Raw genomic sequence first — 19,272 nt, 5'->3', positions numbered from 1 at the left:
GGGAAATACCAAAGCATATTGCAGTCTACTTGATAACAGAAAAAAAGTAAACTGCCACTGCTTCCTAGGAAGCAGGGCAATAAAGTTATAAATTATAGCTTGATAATAAATTTTTATGTTGAAATTTACTCCAGAAAGAATTACATCCTTTTGACCACTCTTCATACAGGTTTCTTTCAGGAACATAACTACTTGCACACATAGCTCAGTATCAAACAGAGAGGCAGAAATCAATAGTGAATAAGACAAGTGAAAAGAACAAAATACTAACACCGTTTACTACAAAACACTTACATAAAAGATCCACAAATAATCTTCTCATAAATATGGAATAAATATAACCATGAAAGTAAGAAATTTTAAATTTTGTTATGAGTGGATATCTAAAAAAATAGAATCTTAATATATGCAGCTTTAAATTACTGTATTCATTTTGAAATTTTGCCTGGTGGAACACATCAAAGTAATTTAAAAAACAAAATCAAGTTTGTTGAGTAAGAAGAATAGGCTCGCAGCATAACTTGAAGCTCAAGCATGGGCCCTGATGAACAGCTGTAGGGGAAAAAGAGTTCTGAAAGGCAATGACCACCACAACTATGTCTTTTACTCTTCTAACACACCATAGGAAAAGCAGCAGTCTCTTAAATAACTGGATTCTACATTATACAACAATTAAACACCCTTCACATAGGAAAATATCATTTATTTCTAAATCTACATAATAATCACTTCTCCCTATTCAACATCTTTCCCATGATTATATGTGTAAATGCTAAGAAAAATGCCTCAGCCACAATTCAGTTGGTTATGAGTAGATTTTAATATCTAATTAAGATGGGTCAGTATTTCAAAGAGACTACTAGTAGAGATTAACTGAATGATACAATAAATGGCATTGACTCAAGTGGCAGCACTATTTTCTTTGGGTCTAGAACAAAGTAATATCCTATGCAAGAGTTAAAAATGCTTTCATCCAGTCTGTCATCTTGAAGAATGTCTTTTATTAATGCAACACAGACGCCTGCCAGGGTTTTCTTATCATCAGAATCAATGCTGCTTAAGGTGCTGTATTTCAGACGTGACCTTACACCCCAGTTCTGCTTTTGTTCACTGTGGGGCCCTATCTACAAGAAAACTTGGCCATCTAAGCTTTTATTAGTATTTCTGTTGAAGAATTTCTTTCTTTTCTGTTATGCCATATTACTGAGCTCCATTCAGGGTCTCCATCAGCAGGGGCCATATAAATTCTATAAATAGTACTTGGTCCTGAATATCCTCATCACAGATGTAAATGTATGTGTCTTATGAGACTGGTACTGTCTAATAAGTTTGTAAAACACACAGACATTATGAAACTGTAACATATTATTATAAAACATTTACATATTCAACGACTGCAAAACAATAGGATTTCCTTACTATGACATATTTCCCTCCCACACTTGAAAGCAAAGCAAATTAACATATCATCATACTTTATACATCTAACATCAGCTCTTTAATACAGTTTATAAAACACAACAAAAGTTGTCAATCCTAGGAGTAAGTCAGAATAAGTGCAAAACAAGTTCCTCACTAAAAATATCTGACATATGGACTGACTTTTCAAATAATTAAAGGACTAATATGCTCTCCATTTATAAATCAAAATCAATTGATGTGATAGGCTAAAATCTGGTAGTTGATCTTCTACTGGTGAAACAGAAAGGAAATAGTTTCCACTTCTAAGAATGTCAACACCAAGGCTCTGAGTGGGCAAGGCTTTAAAAGTACTACTTTATTCAATATGCTACCATCACAGCACTGTTTCTAAAACCTAAGAAATGAGAATGGATGGATCTTCAGTTTGAACATTTTATTTTGTTATACACTTTAAAGCACTGGTTCACTAGGGAAGGGGCATAACATCAGGGGGCATAACTCCCAATTTTCTCTTAGAGTAACAGTGTGGTATGTGACAGTGGAGCAACCATATAGCTCCTTCCCAAAAGTTACAGACGCTTCTGTTTTCAAAATTAATAGCTATTGAGGTGATTACCTTACATACTGTAAGATTTAAAAGGTTACAATAAAACTATATTTATTATTAAAAATCTTCCACATAACACACCAGTTAAAGCAGAAAATATTTGCATGTTCTGTAATAAACTCAGGCTAGGCTAGGGTTTTAACAGCCTAGACTAGCATATGCACAACCCCTGTCACGTGTCAATAAAGGCACAATCACTATTCAAAACCAAAGTTCCTGAACTGATAGTACTCCCAAGTGGTCACATTCATTTGTGAACAAGAAGTGCTCTTTATCTAACTTCAAACATTTAATCTAGCACATTTAATCTAAACCTGCCTGGTTCCACTTTCTAAGTTTAAAGCCTGATTCAACCCACTGAAACTGAAGGGAGTTTTGCAATTGATATCCTGAACTTCACCCGCATTTCTCTAAAAATAGTTCTCCTCATTTTCTTCCCATTTATGTCCAAATTCAGTGGCCTCAGGGCTCTGTTTCTTCATGTTGATATCACCTACATTTGCCTCTCCTGATTATTTTGTCTCCTTTTAGAAAAGTGTAATGAAAGTGAAAGCATACGAGGCTTTGGATCATCTCATGATGTGACGACAGGGAAGGAGTATCCAGTGTCCTTCAATTTATTTTTGAACTCTCAAAGCCCTGCAGTTTTCCTCTACAGTCAGTATGCAGCAACAAATTTAAATCTACTAACAAGGCTGTGGGTTGGGGATTTTGTTATTTATCAGCTGATGTGAGACTCTGACAAACAGTCTGTGGAGTGTCAAAGAACTCCTGTATCAAAGGTTAAAGACCACTCAAATAGATCCTGAGTTATGGAAGGGACATCTCTGTAATACTGTGATTCATCCATCACATGCTAAGTAATTTTGCAATGGTTACCATTTCAGCGACAGCATAAAGCACTAAATCCCATTAATTTTGTATTTCCACACTGACACATTAATTTAGAATTTCCTATAATAAATAACCAAAAATTTATTTGGAACAAATAAAAATCTTTCCTAAAAACACATGCATGAAATTCACATTTCACAGAAATTTCAAGCAATTGTTAACTAGTTCTGTTTATAGCAATAGCTTTAAGAAACTAGTTCACCAAAGAAAGAAAACCTTCAAAACAATTCTGAAATGTATGAAGAGCCTTGAATATCCTGACTCCATCTCCTAACAACCTCAAGCTAAAACAAAGACTCAACATAAAGAATGAGGCTTATGCTCAGAATAAGGCTTATGTTCCAGAACAAGGAAAAAGTATTTCTAACATATGCATTTAGATGGCCAGTGTCTTTAAACAACTATGAGACAGCCTCTGTCAGGTGCTGTACTTGTGGGTAAACTCCATGTTAACAGAGTTACTATAAAATTTGAATCATTGGGTTTGAGTGACAGGTTCAGCTGCGGGCAGCTTTAAGTTTTTTAAAGAATAAACTCCTGGAAAACACAGGTTTTAACAAAGCCAATACAAGATCTTCTTGGCAAGATCAGTGGCCAAAAACTTTAGACACCTATTAGAAATACCCATGAAAAGGGTCAGCTGGAAAACACCACCTTTTATTAATCTCTTACTCTAAAGGCAGGCAGCATAAACATTCAGAGGGTGGAGAGCAAACTCCTTACCTACCTCCCAACAAACAGCTGTGTTTTCTCTCTACTTTTCTTTGTATTCCTTTCTTTTAGATTTCAATTGGGAAAATGTAAAAGCTCCCATCACAGCTTTTCTAGAAGACTAGTTCAAGGGAAAGCAAGATCTAGCATGAAATGACAGCAGCAGATGCAGAACTGCTCAGCCTGTCTTATGTAATTTGCAAGCCTAAATGTCACGCCAGTCAACACTAATAACAAAGTCATGGCTTCTCAGACCTCCGCATAAACCTGTACTCTGGCCCAGCACCTCACAGGGAGGGAGTGGTTCCTTCCAAACTAACCCTAGAATGCAAACCTCCTTCCTGAAAAGGCATCGTTACAAACAGAAAAGCACCCCCAAAGCCTTTCATGAAACCATAATAAAAAAGTCTTCAGAAGCACATTAAAGAAACTTTTCAGCAGAACTGTATTTTAAACAACAGTGATTTGTGGTGGTTCTGAAACCTTTTGTTATTTTTATTATGCTATCATTCAAAACTATACACAAAGCAGTAGTTTGTATAAACAAGATGATTTGTATATCTAAAACAAAAGTAATTTCAGTGTCTGAGCTCCTGTAGCAAAAAAAAAAAAAAAAAAAAGGAATCAAAAAGATGCTAGATGCTGTTAGATGCCCAACTCTTTAAGAATAAAGCAATTTCTGAGATGTGTCATCTAAACATTTCACTCTCCTCATGTATTATTCACAGAGGTTATACACAAAAGGCTGTTTGTATTTTACTACTACCTGCACACTAATCTGAACACTTCTAGATTTAAAAATAAAAGGAGCAGCTTGGCTTATTTCAAACACTTGGCCCTATAGCCACTTGATGTACTGAACTTGAGGAAGGCCGGATAAAGTTATTTTTTCTTCTGCTTTGGCATATTCATGACTACAGGTAAGGTCACACAAATCTGTCTTTCAATTTTTGGTTTACAGAGAAGACTGAATAAGCAAGTGATAAACAACAGAAAAAAATGTTTGTTACTGTCTCACTGCTGAAAATCAGCACTATCAAGTGGCAATGATCAGAGTGTCTTAACAAGATTATTATTGCCAAAAATATGACAAATTTAGTCTCCCAAACTACAAAATAGTAGCAAGACAAAAAATAATGTAGCTGGTGTGTCAGCTAGTATGTCAACTCCAGCTGTGTTCAAAATGCTTCAACACATGAACCTAATAAAACTCAGTTCTGAAAAGATATCTTAACTGTTGAGTAGTTCGGTGCTCTTTTTTGGATGAGGAACTCACCCAGACTTCAAGTCTGTAATCCGTAAACAATTAGTAGCATCTAGTCCTACTTTTCCATTTCTGACCACGCTGGAAATGAAGGGCGAAAGTGCTGGAGAAATTCTGTTCAAGGCCACTTCAGGTGACATTTTATTATATTCCTCCTTCCTTTTGTCTTGAGCTGCAAAGGAAGAAAATAAAATTTTAAAATATCCTACTTATTTGATGTAGATGCACATGTACTCTGCAAACATCAACATAAAAAAAGTGAAGCATGGAAAAGATCAGGAGTGCAGAGTAACTGAAGCATGTGCAGGTTTATAGAAAAAAAATAAACAGAGGCAGTTTTTCTTCCTTCCACTTCTGCAACATTCAATGAAGCCTGTTTATTCAGTATCAACATAAAACCAGAACTATGACCTCAGCACCTTAATTAAGGCCCTATCCCTCTGAGAAAGAGACATAAAATTGACCGCCACTCTGACTCTTCACAGCCTGGCCCTTCTTGTGGGCATTCCCAGTGAGTCTGTAATTGACAAGTCACACTTGTTCTGCTTCCCCTGAAATCAGTGCAACTTACATTAACTGCAATGGGCCCAGGGGTTTGATAGCCCTCTGTATGCTCACCTGCAATTTCTAAGAGCGCTAGTGTGCCTATAATCAGTATTACTTTTATACTACTTCATTAGGTAGCAATTTATAGGATTTCATGATGCCTTTTAAAAGCTAACATTGCTTTCTCTTTCAGTTGGTATCCCCACACTCTTTGAAAGGCATTTTAATCTTCCTTCACGTTACAGATCAGGAAGCTGATGTACACACATTTTAAGCACAGCTTGTTCAGAAGTGCTTGCAATTGCATGACCTCCTGCTAAATCAATTAGGCCATTAATTTAGCACACTTTAGGAACCTGTTACTTTCTAGGTGAAATGTAGAAACTGAGCATACGCACATTTTAAGTCATTGCACCACAAAAAGACTAGAGTGCGTGGACAACAAAAGACTGGCAGGAGAAGTAGGAGAAAAGAAGGGTACCAAGCCCATTAAAATTTTAACATATCTGATCACATTCTAAGGCACAGAGCTTCTTATGAAAATTAATTAAACTTGGTCGTTTTGGAAAACAAGGCTGTAAATAACTGAAGATAATGCGAACTTGCCACTGATAAGTGGGACAGAAGAGCTCATACACTAACCCTCAGCATTAAAAAATATTTTAAAAAATAACCATTTAATTGGAAAACACTAATACACACTGCATTCACTTTCTTAAAAAGGCTGCATATGGACTGTTGTATTAGTAAGTGTTCTATAACTAGAGTGTGAACAACTCATGGCAATAATTGCAATTTTCTGTTGTTTCTCACACTCAGTTTACAACCATTAATTAGTAACTAATGGATATTCTACAGAATCTACTAAATCTCTGTAACTGGGAGCAACATTAAATTTCACATTCTGTTCTCATGAAAGCCATTCACACTGGAGTAGCAGGAAGCAATGCTCAAGAATGTTTGTCCTAGATATTCAGAACGTAGCTTAATAAAGCAAAGGCCAGGCACTTTAAGGCAAACAGAACGACTAATAAAGTAAGACTTCCTAAAAACAGTAATTATCTTTAATACACTGGCTCCTACATTTTATGGCAGTGGAGAAGCCGAAGACTAAGTATCCATGCCCTGACACATAATGCGTTCTCACATATGATTTGTTTAATTGACAATGGAACAACTTAAGTTTGTTTAGCAAACACCCAGAGCAATTTAAGATACGACCTCTGGTTTGCTATTTTTCTACTAAAAATTTCTGCCTACTCACCTTTGTTCTTCCCCAGAGGGACTGAGAGAACACAAGCCCATACTTGACATATTTCAATGCTAAGTTCAATGGCTTAGATTGAACTGCTAATAAAAATTAGTTTAAGCTAAAATATTTTGCACAAGAGTGGTTACAACAGGGCACACACTTCAGTTTGCCAGCGCTGCTGTAGGGAAGAGCAATTTCAAGCAGGGGGCAGCTGGACTGATGGAGTTAAGAACTTCTGAAACCACAAGAACGTGCTGAAAAACAAGCTATCCTTCTAGCAATCTTGAAGTTACACATGAAGATCACAGCATTGGTTCTGATAATGACACATTTTAAGGGTACTGTAACTGTTATGAGGGTGAAACGGTGAGACGTGGTGCACCTGGTGATCACAGCTGAACAGATGCACCTTCCAAAATGAACTTTAAAATGAGATTCCTTATCTTTTTGTTAATAAAATTTGCAGATATTGTCAAAGCAAGACTTAAATGACTGTTAGACATTTTTCCATATTTATTGCATCATTTTTAAAAATGACAGTACCTTCTATTTAACAAGCCAGACACACAATACTTAAAGGGTTGCTGTCAAGTAAACTCACTGATTTATTTGGTAAATAAAGGGCTTTACAAACTAGAACACAATTTGTACCAGTTTCCTAAGTTTCAGTTGCCATACAGATTTTTTTCCCCTCAGCTTAAGTTTCCCACAGTACTGGAAACTGAACACAAACAAACTTAGGGGAATTAAGAAAAACAAAATTCACTGGACTGTTTCCCTCCCAAAACAAGACCTTTGAAAGAAACAAACAAACTAATAGTTGAATCCTCTTACATTCAGCTGGCTACCACTGTGACTTCAGGCTAATGTTACTCAGGCTTCACTATAACCATGAAGTCCCGAGTACTGCTTTCGGCACCGGAGAGAGTCGGGATGGAAGATACTCCGACCTTCCACCACCGGCCGTACCATAATGAGGATTATGAGAAGATTAAAAAAGGAAAAGGTGAATATTGTGATGGAGGCCTGGAAGTGTGACAGGACCTCTCCTGTCTAACCCTCTCGGCGAGGGGTGTCGTGTGGTTTTCACTTCGGGGGCGGCCGCAGGAACTCGTGTCTGGGTGTGAGCGGGGAAAGGAGGGGCCCGGGGACCGCCGCCTCCGGCAGCCGTGCCCGAACACATCCATGGATTGCGATCAGCAATGTGGATCTGCGGAGCCCCGGGTAAACGCCGAGGTTACCTAAGCCCTGGCACGGATGAAGGCTCAGAATCCCAGAATGGGTAAGGCTGGAAAGGACCACAGCGGGTCATCTGGACCAACATCCCTGCTCAAACAGGGTCAGCCTAAAGCGCATGGCACAGAACTGTGTCCAGGCATTTCTTAAATATCTCCAGTGATGGAAACTCCACACCCTCTCTGGACAATCTGCTCCAGTGCTCGGTCACCCACAAAGTAAAGAAATTCTTCCCCGCGTTAAGGGGGAACTTTCCGTCCATCCACTCCCGTTCTGGGCTGACCCCGGCCAAGCCCCGCTCTCTCCCCAGCTGGTGCCGCCACCCGCGGCGCTGCGACCGCCCCGCCCCGCCCCAGCGGCGGTGCTAACACCGGCCTCCGCCGGCTCCGGGCCAGAGCCTCCCGGCGCCGGGTCTCTTTCCGCCCTCCGCTGGCCCGGGAAGGGCTGTGGCGTCGCTCGCTCCCTCCCGCTCTCCCTGCCCGGCTCGTCCGCCCCATCCCGCCCGTCCCGGTCCCGCCATTACCTACGGCGGCCGGAACTCGCCGCTTGGCAACGGCGTGCACGCCCCCGCGCCCGCCGTGCGCGCCCCCGCCCCGCCGCGCGCCGTGCGCGCCTCCGCTCCCCCCGCGCCGCCGCCGCTCCCGCCCGGGCCGGAGGGGTCTTCGCCGGCCCAATATTGGCGTCCGCCGCAAGTGCCTGTGCGGGCCGTGCCGCCGCGCAGGACGTGGGGCGGTGGTTTGCTCGAGGCCGGAACGGCGCGGGGCAGAGGGGAAGGGGGCGGTCGTGGCAGCAGGCGTTCGGCAAGGACAGCCCTGCCGGGCGAAGGTCCCCGCGGGCAGCCCGTCGCCCGTGGCAACCCGAGAAGCCGCGGCGGGGCCCGGGGCGGGTCAGGGTCCAAAGGCCGCCCCGGCGCCATGGCCGCGGAGGTTGTGGTGGTGGGATCCTGTATGACCGACCTGGTCAGGTTAGTACTGGTTGGGGGTTTTCCGCCCGCACTGGGCGAAGCGACCCTGAGGGCGTCACGGTGCCCGGGGAGCGCAGGCAGGCCGGGCCTCCCCGGCGTAGGCCGGGCGGCGATGGCCTCGGGCCCAGCCAAGCGGGTGTCACGTCTCTCCTCAGGCCGGGTTGGCAGAAGCGGGCTCGGCGGCAGGAGAGGCGGGCTGAGCGCTCGGCCCTGGGCAGACAGAATCGCGGCCGCTGCAGAGGAAAGGAATGAGCACAGGCACAGATTGTTCAGAGGGGCTGTGGAGTCTCCATCACTGGAGGCGTTCAGGAACGGTCTGGATGCAATTCTGTGCCATGTGCCCTGGGATGACCCTGCCTGAGCAGGACCAGGTGACCCGCTGTGGTCCCTTCCAACTTTATCCATTCTGGGATTCTGAGACTCTGAAGGGGGGCGGCTGCGCCCGGGTGATGTCAGCTGCCAATAGTACTTTGAAAGAAGAGTGTGGGAACGGGGAGAGCTTTGATCATCTGTCTGTGACTCGAGAGAAGAGAGGAGAGACTTGTGTTTGTATTTTCAGCTGTGCCGGGTGGGTCGGTGTTGGCCTTGGCCAGGGAAGCAGCGTTTCGTAGGCACCCGAACGGGAAACCTGGAGCTCTGATACTCGTTATCAGCAAAGAATTCTGAAACGATTTTATGAAAATAAATAAAGCTGGTCAACCGTTACACGTTTTCGGTTCGAAGCACGCTTGTTTCCACTGGAAAAGCGAGAAAGTATGGTTAATATTGCAAAGAAACCGAAGTTAGCTCCATGAATCAGTAGGTTGTAAGTTGATGACTTGCATACAACATTTTGTCTGACACTGAAATGAGATTGAGGCAAACGGGGAGAGAGGGAGGACTTCCCAAGGTATTAATATCCAAACATACCAAGAAGTGCATATAGGAAGCTCTCAAAAATTTAGCAGCGCCACACCCCAAAACTATTTTTAAATTATTTTTAAAAGTTTTAAAATTAGTATCTTAATTTATTCATTTTCTGAGCATTTTGCTTTTCAAATTAGATGCTTAGGTCTCATTGTCTTTTTTTCTTCTTTTTCTTTTTTGTATGTAGGTAAAGTTTGGAAACTTCTTTGAAAAATTGAAGTACGGAAGTTCATGAAAGCTCTTGGTTCCAGTAGCCCAGGCTTTGTAGTGAATACTAAATAACAGGAGAATTAAAGCAACATTGCAAGAATTCATGATGCAAATTCTAACCTGAACTGGCTGGCTTTGTCAGTCACAGTGAACTTGCAAATCAGTCTTTGATTTGCACTGTTTTAAACACATCTCCGTGCTCTATATGCAGACTGGTTAAAGTGGGATTTAAAGTGTATGTATCTGGACTGCATCAGCTTGTCCTGCTAGGAATTCTGCAATAAACAAAATGTCTTTTATCAACAGACAATTATCCCAGGGCCTGTGGGTCAAGAAAGTGCAGAATATGTGATTAGAGGAACATGCTGAGGAGTGAGTGCTGCTTAGGCATAGACTTGTGTTGCAGAAATGATGAAGCCCCTTAAAAAATCATAGAACCTGTGTCAGAAAGATTTAATGCTCTGTGTGATTTGCAGAACACACTGGCAGCTTTCCAAGAAGAGTAGTTGTCTTGTAAGTCAGAGTAAGAACTGTGGAACTGATCTTGATGTTATGTATGAATGAGCTTTCAGATGCTTATGACATAGCACTGAAATGTAAAACATGGTGCTCTAACCTCAAGACATTCCTTTTCCTGTCTGTCTAAAATGTGGGGAAAAAAGCAGTCAAAAAATTGTCTGCCGGTTTAAGCACTGCTGACAACTGCAGCTTTGGGCTTTTCTTGACAGTTAAACAAACAAGAAAACTCCTTACTCTTTTTTTTAATTACTTTTTTTTTTTTTTTGGCTGCAAGTTTGATATGATAGAAATGCAGTCATTTATTTTTATTCAAAAGCATATTTAACTGGCCATACTGTAACCAGAAATTACATCATGGGCAGCAGTGACAGATGTTGTTGCACTGAGATTAAGTGGCTGAAGAAAAGCCATTTCACTTTTCAGTCAGCTGAGAGGGTGTCTTAAAGTGTACAAATGCTGTCACAAGTACATATGTGACTCACCACTATTAGCCTCTGCTTTAAGTAGCAGTGAAGGGCTTTTTATCCGTGATAAACTAATCAGCTTCAGTTGAAAAAGAAGGGATGGCTTCATTCTTTTTCTTACTAGCACAGAACTTCAGGCACTTAATAAAATAAGAAGAACAGTGTGTTTAAATTTAGCTTTCAAGAGTTTAATCTGACCAAAATTTCCATGCAGTAGCTATGTAGACATAGTTTAAACGTGTCCTGGGTTAGGAAAATCTGGGTAAAATTACCGGAAAGTACAAAGCAGTAGGCTTGATTGTGACTAGGTGGAACAGGAAACTATAAACAAGCTTTTTGAAATATAAAAACCATCAGATTAGGATTAGATTCCAGGAGCATTACTCCTGACTGTCTTTGTATATGGGATTTAGAGGGGACCGCATATTCCAGATTTAAAGCTAGGGTTCATTTCAGCTGGAATGAAGGAGCGTCAGGGTTTTGGGAGTTTGTCATTTGTGCTGATGTTTCAGTTTATAAAAGACATGGGCAAGATTGATCATGTTAAATGCCTATCACCCATTTGGAGGAGCGTGAATAAATTTGTGAGTTACAGAGAGGAAGCCGAACACATTTTTGTATACATTGTGCTTAATGGGCATATTCATCACTCAAGACTAAAGCCTATCTTTCTTAGAAGGTAATAATATTGATTGAGACTCTGCCAGAACTAGACAATGCTGCGTTATAACTCAAATTGGTAAAATACCCCATTGGCCCATTAGGACAGAACCTTGTCCCTCTGTCTGGAGAGCCAGAAACTCAGGGTCAGACTTGAAGTGCTAGCCGCAGACTTTACATGTTAAACATTCCCAGGCCTGTAGAGGCAAGGTACCCAAAAGCTTCAAGCCATTTTTGGACATATGGTAGCTAGATTCACCATGAAAAATAGCATATAATGTTTTTACTCAGTACAGTAAACTAATGATTTAAAGGAAAGTAATTTCTGTGTGAAATGGAAATGTACAGTTTGAAATGTGCTGTGTCTTACGTAATGACCGAGACAGAAAAGGACAGGGACCTTTGGTAGAAGACAGATACTCAGACATAAATTCTGAGAAATAATCAAATTCAGAAGAAAGCATAGTATGTCTTAAAATTCTTCTAAAAGGAAGGGCCCCAGTGGTTTGTTTGCTTTTAAAACAGTATTCTCATTGGAAGTTCTTTTCTTACTGTCCTGTAGCGCTGCAGTGGCAGAATGTGGGTTTTCTAAAGTGAACTTCATTTGATCAAAACAACCTCACGTACATACATGCAGTCAACCACATTCTTCTGGCTTAATAGGACCAGGAGCAAAACATATTTGTGGTCACAATCACAATCAACACTTCATTGGCAATAGCAGGCAATAGTAGTAGAAAACAAAAACCAGCATTATTCTATATGATCTAGATATCGAACCAGATGGGTACCATCCACAGTATTATTTAAATAGATTCTCTTCTGACTCATATTTGCAGACTGGTCGTGGCATTGGCATTTTAATTCATATTAAATCAGGACAAGACTAAACATATAAACCAATGAGAGTCAGAAGCTAAACAATTAGACACACTAAAACAATTAGAATAAACGGGAGAAACTTTGGCATGGCAATTGAAAACAGCAGAAGCATAGAACAAAATGTAAGATGGAAAAACAGTCTTTGGATAGTCACAACAACAACAGTCTTTCAGTGTAACTCAGGAGAATGACACCACAGTCCAAATAGTGAAAAATGCATTTTGTAAAATGTTCAGAATTTCAGGTCTTAAGTTTTCTGTCAACTTCTTTCCTCTCACCACGTTTCTTCATTCCCTTTAGGGAGCAGGACTAAAGTCCTGCTTCCAGCCCCCTGTTTTAACAACCACCATTAATAATTACTGCAAGTACTAAACTGGTTGACAGTAAGCATTTAGCAAGACAGAAGGGCAAGGCAGAGAAAGCACTGAGCTCCATAAAGGGCAATGTATTGCTGATCTGCAGTGGACAGCAGTGACAGATGCACATTGGTGTGAACGTCCCAAACAAATCAAATCCTCTTTGCTTTAGGCCAAATGGCAAAGGTATCTCATTAGTCAGATTCTGTGTCTTCCTTTTGAGTCTCTAGTGGAGATTATTGTCTGCTGAAGTGCTGGAGTAAATGGCTCATTGGCACATTGGAAATGTCCATGATCCAAAACTATGTCTGTAATTTCTTTCTCAGAAGTACAGTATTTAGAACAATAATTGCAAATTTTTTTTTGGTGGGAATGTGAAGAAAGGAATTTTCTTACGTTTCTTTTGAGTGATCAGAGGAAGTCTTGCATATGACTTCATTTTTGTCTTTGCTTTGTTTCCAGATCTCACACATGTTCTCAGTTCCACCATTCTTCATGCATGTCACCAACTTCTAATGTTTTTTGCCTTGTTTTGATTTTTTCCTCTTCAGCTTCTCCTAGCAGCAAAGTGTTCTAGAATGCTTCAAACCCATTTCATTTGTGTTTTTGTTTTTATCTGTAATGCTTCCCCTGCAGCAGCCACTCCTCATTCTAGTCAATCTGCCATTGCCAGCAGCATGGGAAAGCACAACTGTGAAGGAATACAAGCTTAGTCCAGTTGAGGAAATTAATCTTTGGATCCAATGAAAGACATCAAGGCATGAGAGAATGTGTCATCTGTGAATTGTTTCATTTATGTAATAGTGAAAAATCTGGGCTTGATTTCAGACCCAGTGCTGTCTGCCCCTTGTGTTCTTCTCTGACCTAGCAAAGTCTGGGTACATTTTAAATGCAAGATGTACAGGCTCAGCACTTTGTTGTTCTGCTCTGATTTTAGAGAACCTAAATATTCAGCGAAACTCCTGTTTGCGTTCCTTTGTGTGGCAGGAAGAAAGCTGTGTCTTGGGGGCCCAGAAAGAAAAATGGGATAAAAATCAAGTTGATGAAGTCTTTAGTAATGGCATTCAGTAAGAAAATTATCTTCTGTGCATATACAGCTTTTGAGTATCTCTACTGGCCCAAACACTGGTGATATGGGGCCTGATCCAAGCTCATTCATGTCAAAAGAAGCTTTTCACTGCTGCAAACCAAAATTAAATTGTCATCCTCCAGCAAAATCTGAGTGATAGTTTATTTTAGAGTGAGACACAGTTTAATATTCTAACATGTTAAAGGTATTTGGTGTTGTACCCCAGACTTGAAAAGCTTCCAACAAAGTTCCTCTAACAAAAAATGACAAAATATTGAAGAGGGAAAAAGGAGGGGAAATATCTGCTTGGGTGCTTCTTAAATTAACAGAAAATAACTGGGGCAAGGCCACCAGGGACTTATTTTAACTCATTACAAGGGCTGCATTTGCAACTAAGGTTATGAACCCCAAGTAAGAGACAGTACGCCATTGATCCCAGCTGGCACCTTCTGAAAGAAACTGTTGTTTGTGCCACAGAGGATGCTGTGGGCCCTCTCTGAGAAGGACTGGTGGTGCTAGAACACCTGCTCAGCCCTTGTCTTTGGCTCTTATCCATGAAAATGGGTTTTTTCCTCCCCTTCCTAAATGAAATGTGGAAGTTTAAAAAGTCTTGGGAAATATGAATGTGAAAGTGGTCACACAATGTCTTTTAAGGTAAGCACAACAGAAGCGTCGCTTTCTGGATTCTATTTAATTGAAATGTTCCTGCCCTTTCATTGGGTGTCTTCATTTTGTGTCCTATGCTACTGTGTACTGTATTAGACACTGTTTTTACTTCCAGAGGCAATTCCATTTCAGCAATAACTAATATGCCTCTTTTTTTTTAGACTCATTTATCTAGTTAAGTTTTAATAGTATGTATTTAGTAGTGCTTTTGAGCTAAAGAATACCCCCTGTGGTACTACAGTCAAGCCTGTACTACATCAATCCCAGCCACCAAGAGCAGCACTATTTGCCCTACTGTGCATTGGGAAAACATTTTGCAATATGAGGACAGGAGGAAGGGCCTTTGAAAAAAGATAGGAATAAGTAAAGCGAATTGGAGTAAGGTATTAAAAGAGGCTAAAAGGAATGACAAAAGGTTTTACTGCAGAAAGTTTGATGAGTCTACCTGAAGAGTTGAAGTTGAGACAAAAAGCAGGGAAACTACAGTCCTAACAGGGACATGTCCCCAGTTGTCCAAAGGCCCCTTGCTTTTCTGCAGCTCTTTCTGTCAGGTTTGCCTGTCTGCTTGCTTTCTGCAGTTTCCTCACTTCATGGCAAAATTCAGGGAAAAGCACTGTTCTAGTCCTGCTGTCTTCTCCCAGCAGCAGTGTTTTGGAAGACAGGGCACCGAGTGAGTCCTCTGTTACCTCCTCCTTTCCATGAGTGAGTTCCCAGCTGTCTGCTTCTGTTCCTACCAGCTGCAGTGTCTGGTCTGCTGAAGTTTGTAAATTGCTTTGAGATCCTTCAAGATAAAAGGTTCTTCTTAAGTGAGATCATTACCGCCTTGCACATTTCTCCACTCCCTTTTCTCAGTTCAAGCTTCTTTTCTCATCTTGACTTGGGGTCCGGCAGGGTACTCAATGTTCCCAACTCATGGCAACACAAAACTTACACACAAATTTCAGCTTCCAATCCTTGAGTTGTTTGACACCTCCTTAGAGTACTTCAGAGCTGAAGGTTAAATATATGTCTTTTCCTGAGCCACTGCCAAAATGCTTAGCACTTGCCACGCTGAGATCGTACTTCTGCATTTGCGTCTGACTTCATGTTATTTTGTGTGCCTCAAGAGATTGTGGAGTTCTCTTCCTCCCACTTCTGAAATACTTACTCATTCTAGGAGGCATTCCAGCTACAACGTTGCTCTGAGATCCTACACTGGGTTCTCATAGCCATACTTTGTTCATGTTCTTGTGGTTAAACTGTATGCCTGTCAGGGCAGGGATTTGACTCCTCTGTGGTGTGGTGAACTTACAAAGGGCAACCCTGACAGGAGTTCAGAGGGCTCCCTGTTCAAAGGTTCCTAGGCAGTTGCACAGTGTTTGGGCAGGAGAACCTTATTTCTGTTCAGCTGCAAGTCTAGTTATTGTCTCCATCTTCTGTAGTTTAACAGGCTAGTTAGAGAGCTTTTCACTGTATGGTATCTATGCATTTATTCCCAGTATCATTCACATTCCAGTGAAATTTCCCTCTTTCCTATGAAAGTGAGGTCATCTTAAACCTGTGTTTATGATATTGCAGTCATTTCCATGGCAGTAGACTATGATATCATCAGTGGAGGATTATGCCTTTCCTATGTGTGTTAGCAATTAAAAATTATGGTTTGTGAGATAAAACTAGTATTTACCGAGCTTTTAGCTTTAGTCCATGTGAGGCTGGGAAACTATTGCTTAATCCTCTAGAGAGTTCACTTGGGTAATGGAGTAAATGAATCTAGAAACATTTTGATCCTAGCAGGTGATACGTTATTGGGGTATGTTTTCCTAATGAGAGAAGAAAATCAGCTACTCCATCTTGTGTTCTCTCGCCTGGCCAAGAACACTTGTCTGAGCCCAGTGGTGCTCCTTACAGTTTTGTCATTTAGCGCTACTTAAATGTTTGACTTAAAGATTCACAATTTGCTGCTCTCACTAGAATGTCATTTTTCACCTTTGGAGGTCAGTAACCTATTAGACACTACCCGCAAAAGTAAAACAATGTGATCATCAGTCTTTTCATCTTTTCAGTGGGTGCCCTATTTGCCAGCTATCAGTAGCTGAATCTCTTTGTTGAACCTTCCTGAGGGTGTACTTGCTTTCTCATGGGCTGGTGACTATAGAGGCCGGTTTCAACACCAAAGTTTCAATGGCAAAAGAAAATTCATCCATTTAAAATGTAGAGTCCAGTGTTAGAACAGTTGCTAATGCTGCAAGATGAGAGTGGCGGACTCAAAACATAATTTGTTTCGTCACTTCAAATACTTAAGAATTTTTAAGCCAAGGAAGTAGACTTTCCTCAAAAAGACCATGAAAAGAAATGATAAAGATATTAGATGAATGTTTGTACAGAAAGGACATCATCAGTCTGGGTAGTGAAATATGAGACAAAACTAATAGTAATTTCTTGGTAATGTACTTTAATTTCAGAAACACACTACATGTGCACATTTCAGCCTATTTTCTTACCTAACATTGCTGAACTCTCGTGAAATATCTCTTTTGACTGTCTGGGTAGGACCATTTGGGAAAAAAAATCAAAATGGTCTGCCCTAAGTATATACAAACTAGCATGTGTCCAGTTACACAGAAAGTTTAGGATGTGAAAGGGTTCTTCCTGAAATTCTTACCATTTGAGTGACTACAGCAGAAAGAAATTCTTTTTCCTGTTGTCATTCATTGAAATGGAACCAGGCTGGAATAAAAGGATAGACAAAATTATTGTATGTATTTTTTTGAGACTAAAGTTACTAACACCATAACAGACCTGACTCTTATTTGCTGATGATACAGTCAGGTGACATTACAGCAACCTCCTGAGCATGCATCTTTCCCATCATTCTGCATTCCTTCTGAGGCTTCATCTGTCTGTGGAAAACCCAGAGTTTATAACTGTGTTGGGATGAAGTGAAAAGTCAGGAAGTAAAAGCATTGTGATCAGGGAAGAGAATGTTGGGATGAAAGCTTGTTTACCAGTTGTCCAATATCACAATAAGAAAGGGTTTGTGTTAGGTTGTGCTACAAAAAGATGTCATTTTATCTCAGTAATGCTCTGTAACATATGGCCATTGCTTCACATTATACCATCCCACTTTACAGAGAGCACAACTATCGCCTTTTGCTCTCTGTAGGGCTGTTAGCATCTGAGCAGTGCCAAGTAAATAGCATGAAAAGCAGCAATGCACTGGGCGCTAGCTGTGTCAGTACTGCAGGGTATTCCATGGGCTTCTGCTATATCCCGTGATGCACATGTAATATTATGGTGTGCTATGAAAGTATTTATAATTTCTAGCCCCAATAAATACTCCTACTATATAACTTCCACAGAGTTTTAATCTGTGATTATTACCTACTATAATGCTTGGTCATTGTCCTGCTATTACTGGAAACTGTTTTTGACCATTAAAAATAAAACATCTCTTGCCTTTCTAGTCTGGAGATGTCCGACATGCAAGATTCACAACAGTCAAATGGGAAGTTGTCTAAAGGAACTCCTTTGAAAATATTCATCCCAATAGGCAGGCATTAGGCACTAGATTTTTAACACCAAGAATATTGTAATTTCATCCCCTTTGTGAGACACAGAATTGTACAATCAATATTTCATTCTATCTTGTTAATGAATTACTTTCTGGGTGTACTGTTAATGGAAATAACTGTTTTCCTCAATGCATTTCTAGGCATAACTATCTTCAGGTGAATTTTAGTACTCCTGGCAGTAAAGAGCTGCTGGCACAAATCAAAAGCTGCAATAAAAATCATACAGAGTCGATGGTAACAAGTTTGTGTAAAAACACTCTGGGCAGACATATATATTATGTTGCCTTTAGGAGCTGTCTGAGCTGTTCTTTCCATAGGCGCTTACCAGTAAGGTTTTTGTTTGCTTGTTTTATATGGCTCTGGTTGTTAGCTCCTATATCAAGCTGCAGTAAGTTATTTGATGCTGACATCCAGGTTCCCTTGAGGATCTTTGTATCATATACTTGGAGCCTGAAGAAAATACAAAATTACTTTTCACTAGTATGTTGCCAAAGTAGGTGCAGCTTTGTAGAACACCTTGATCTTTATGACAGCTAATTATAAAATAAGAAGGTGGTAATGTTCCCAAATATATCAATGTGCTCTCTTCTGTATTTTATTCTTTCTTCTTTCCATTTCTGAATTTAGTCCTTTTTTCCTCCTTTTTCTCCTGTGCGACATCAATAGCATGTCATTGTTGAACCATGAAATTTCCCCTAATTTGCTTTCACCTCTTCTTGTTGTCCTTATACATCATGTTCTTACAGTGCACTTCTCTTCTTTATTGCTCTTTCCCTGTCTCTCATATTTCAAAAATAACTCTTACGTCCAAAGAATCATAACTCCCTTTCATTAATTTGTTCCTTCCATCACTTGCTATATTTTCTGTGTTATTTCAGATCCCTGTTTATACAAAATGCATAAACCTTGATAGTATAAACAGCAGAAAGAAATAATCATTGGTCAGAGCTGAAAATAAAGGATAAGGAGATCAATTTCAGTACTCACGTGGGAAGACTGGCATTTGTTATGTTCTCAGCAGCAATGAGATTGAATATTCATTGCTTCTCCTAATTGTCTGATCCTGTTAGTATTGTTCATTAGGAATATCCTG

The 19,272-nt window shown here is 40.4% G+C and overlaps 2 protein-coding genes across 3 annotated transcripts in view; one reads left to right on the top strand and one right to left on the bottom strand.

Moving 5' to 3' along the window:
* The window catches only part of BABAM2 (BRISC and BRCA1 A complex member 2), a 163,833-nt gene extending 154,985 nt beyond the window's left edge, over nucleotides 1–8,848 (bottom strand). The window contains exons 1-2 of one of the 2 annotated variants that reach the window (XM_066316048.1): nucleotides 8,578–8,848; nucleotides 4,911–5,070 (exon numbers count right to left, since the gene is read on the bottom strand). In XM_066316048.1, coding sequence (XP_066172145.1) covers nucleotides 4,911–5,070; nucleotides 8,578–8,848 — 431 coding nt within the window. The other variant, XM_066316047.1, reaches the window with a different exon arrangement.
* Nucleotides 8,777–19,272, top strand: part of RBKS (ribokinase) — a 71,757-nt gene continuing 61,261 nt past the window's right edge. Inside the window, exon 1 of the mRNA XM_066316046.1 lies at nucleotides 8,777–8,896. Within this exon, the coding sequence (XP_066172143.1) occupies nucleotides 8,847–8,896 (50 nt within the window). The 5' untranslated portion in view covers nucleotides 8,777–8,846. The remainder of the gene's footprint in view (nucleotides 8,897–19,272) is intronic.

The sequence above is a fragment of the Sylvia atricapilla genome, chromosome 3 (genome assembly GCF_009819655.1).
Source record: "Sylvia atricapilla isolate bSylAtr1 chromosome 3, bSylAtr1.pri, whole genome shotgun sequence".
In the NCBI taxonomy this organism is placed as follows: domain Eukaryota; kingdom Metazoa; phylum Chordata; class Aves; order Passeriformes; family Sylviidae; genus Sylvia; species Sylvia atricapilla.
The sequence above is the reverse complement of the archived record's forward strand: the minus strand, read 5'-3'. Positions and strand labels throughout refer to the sequence as shown.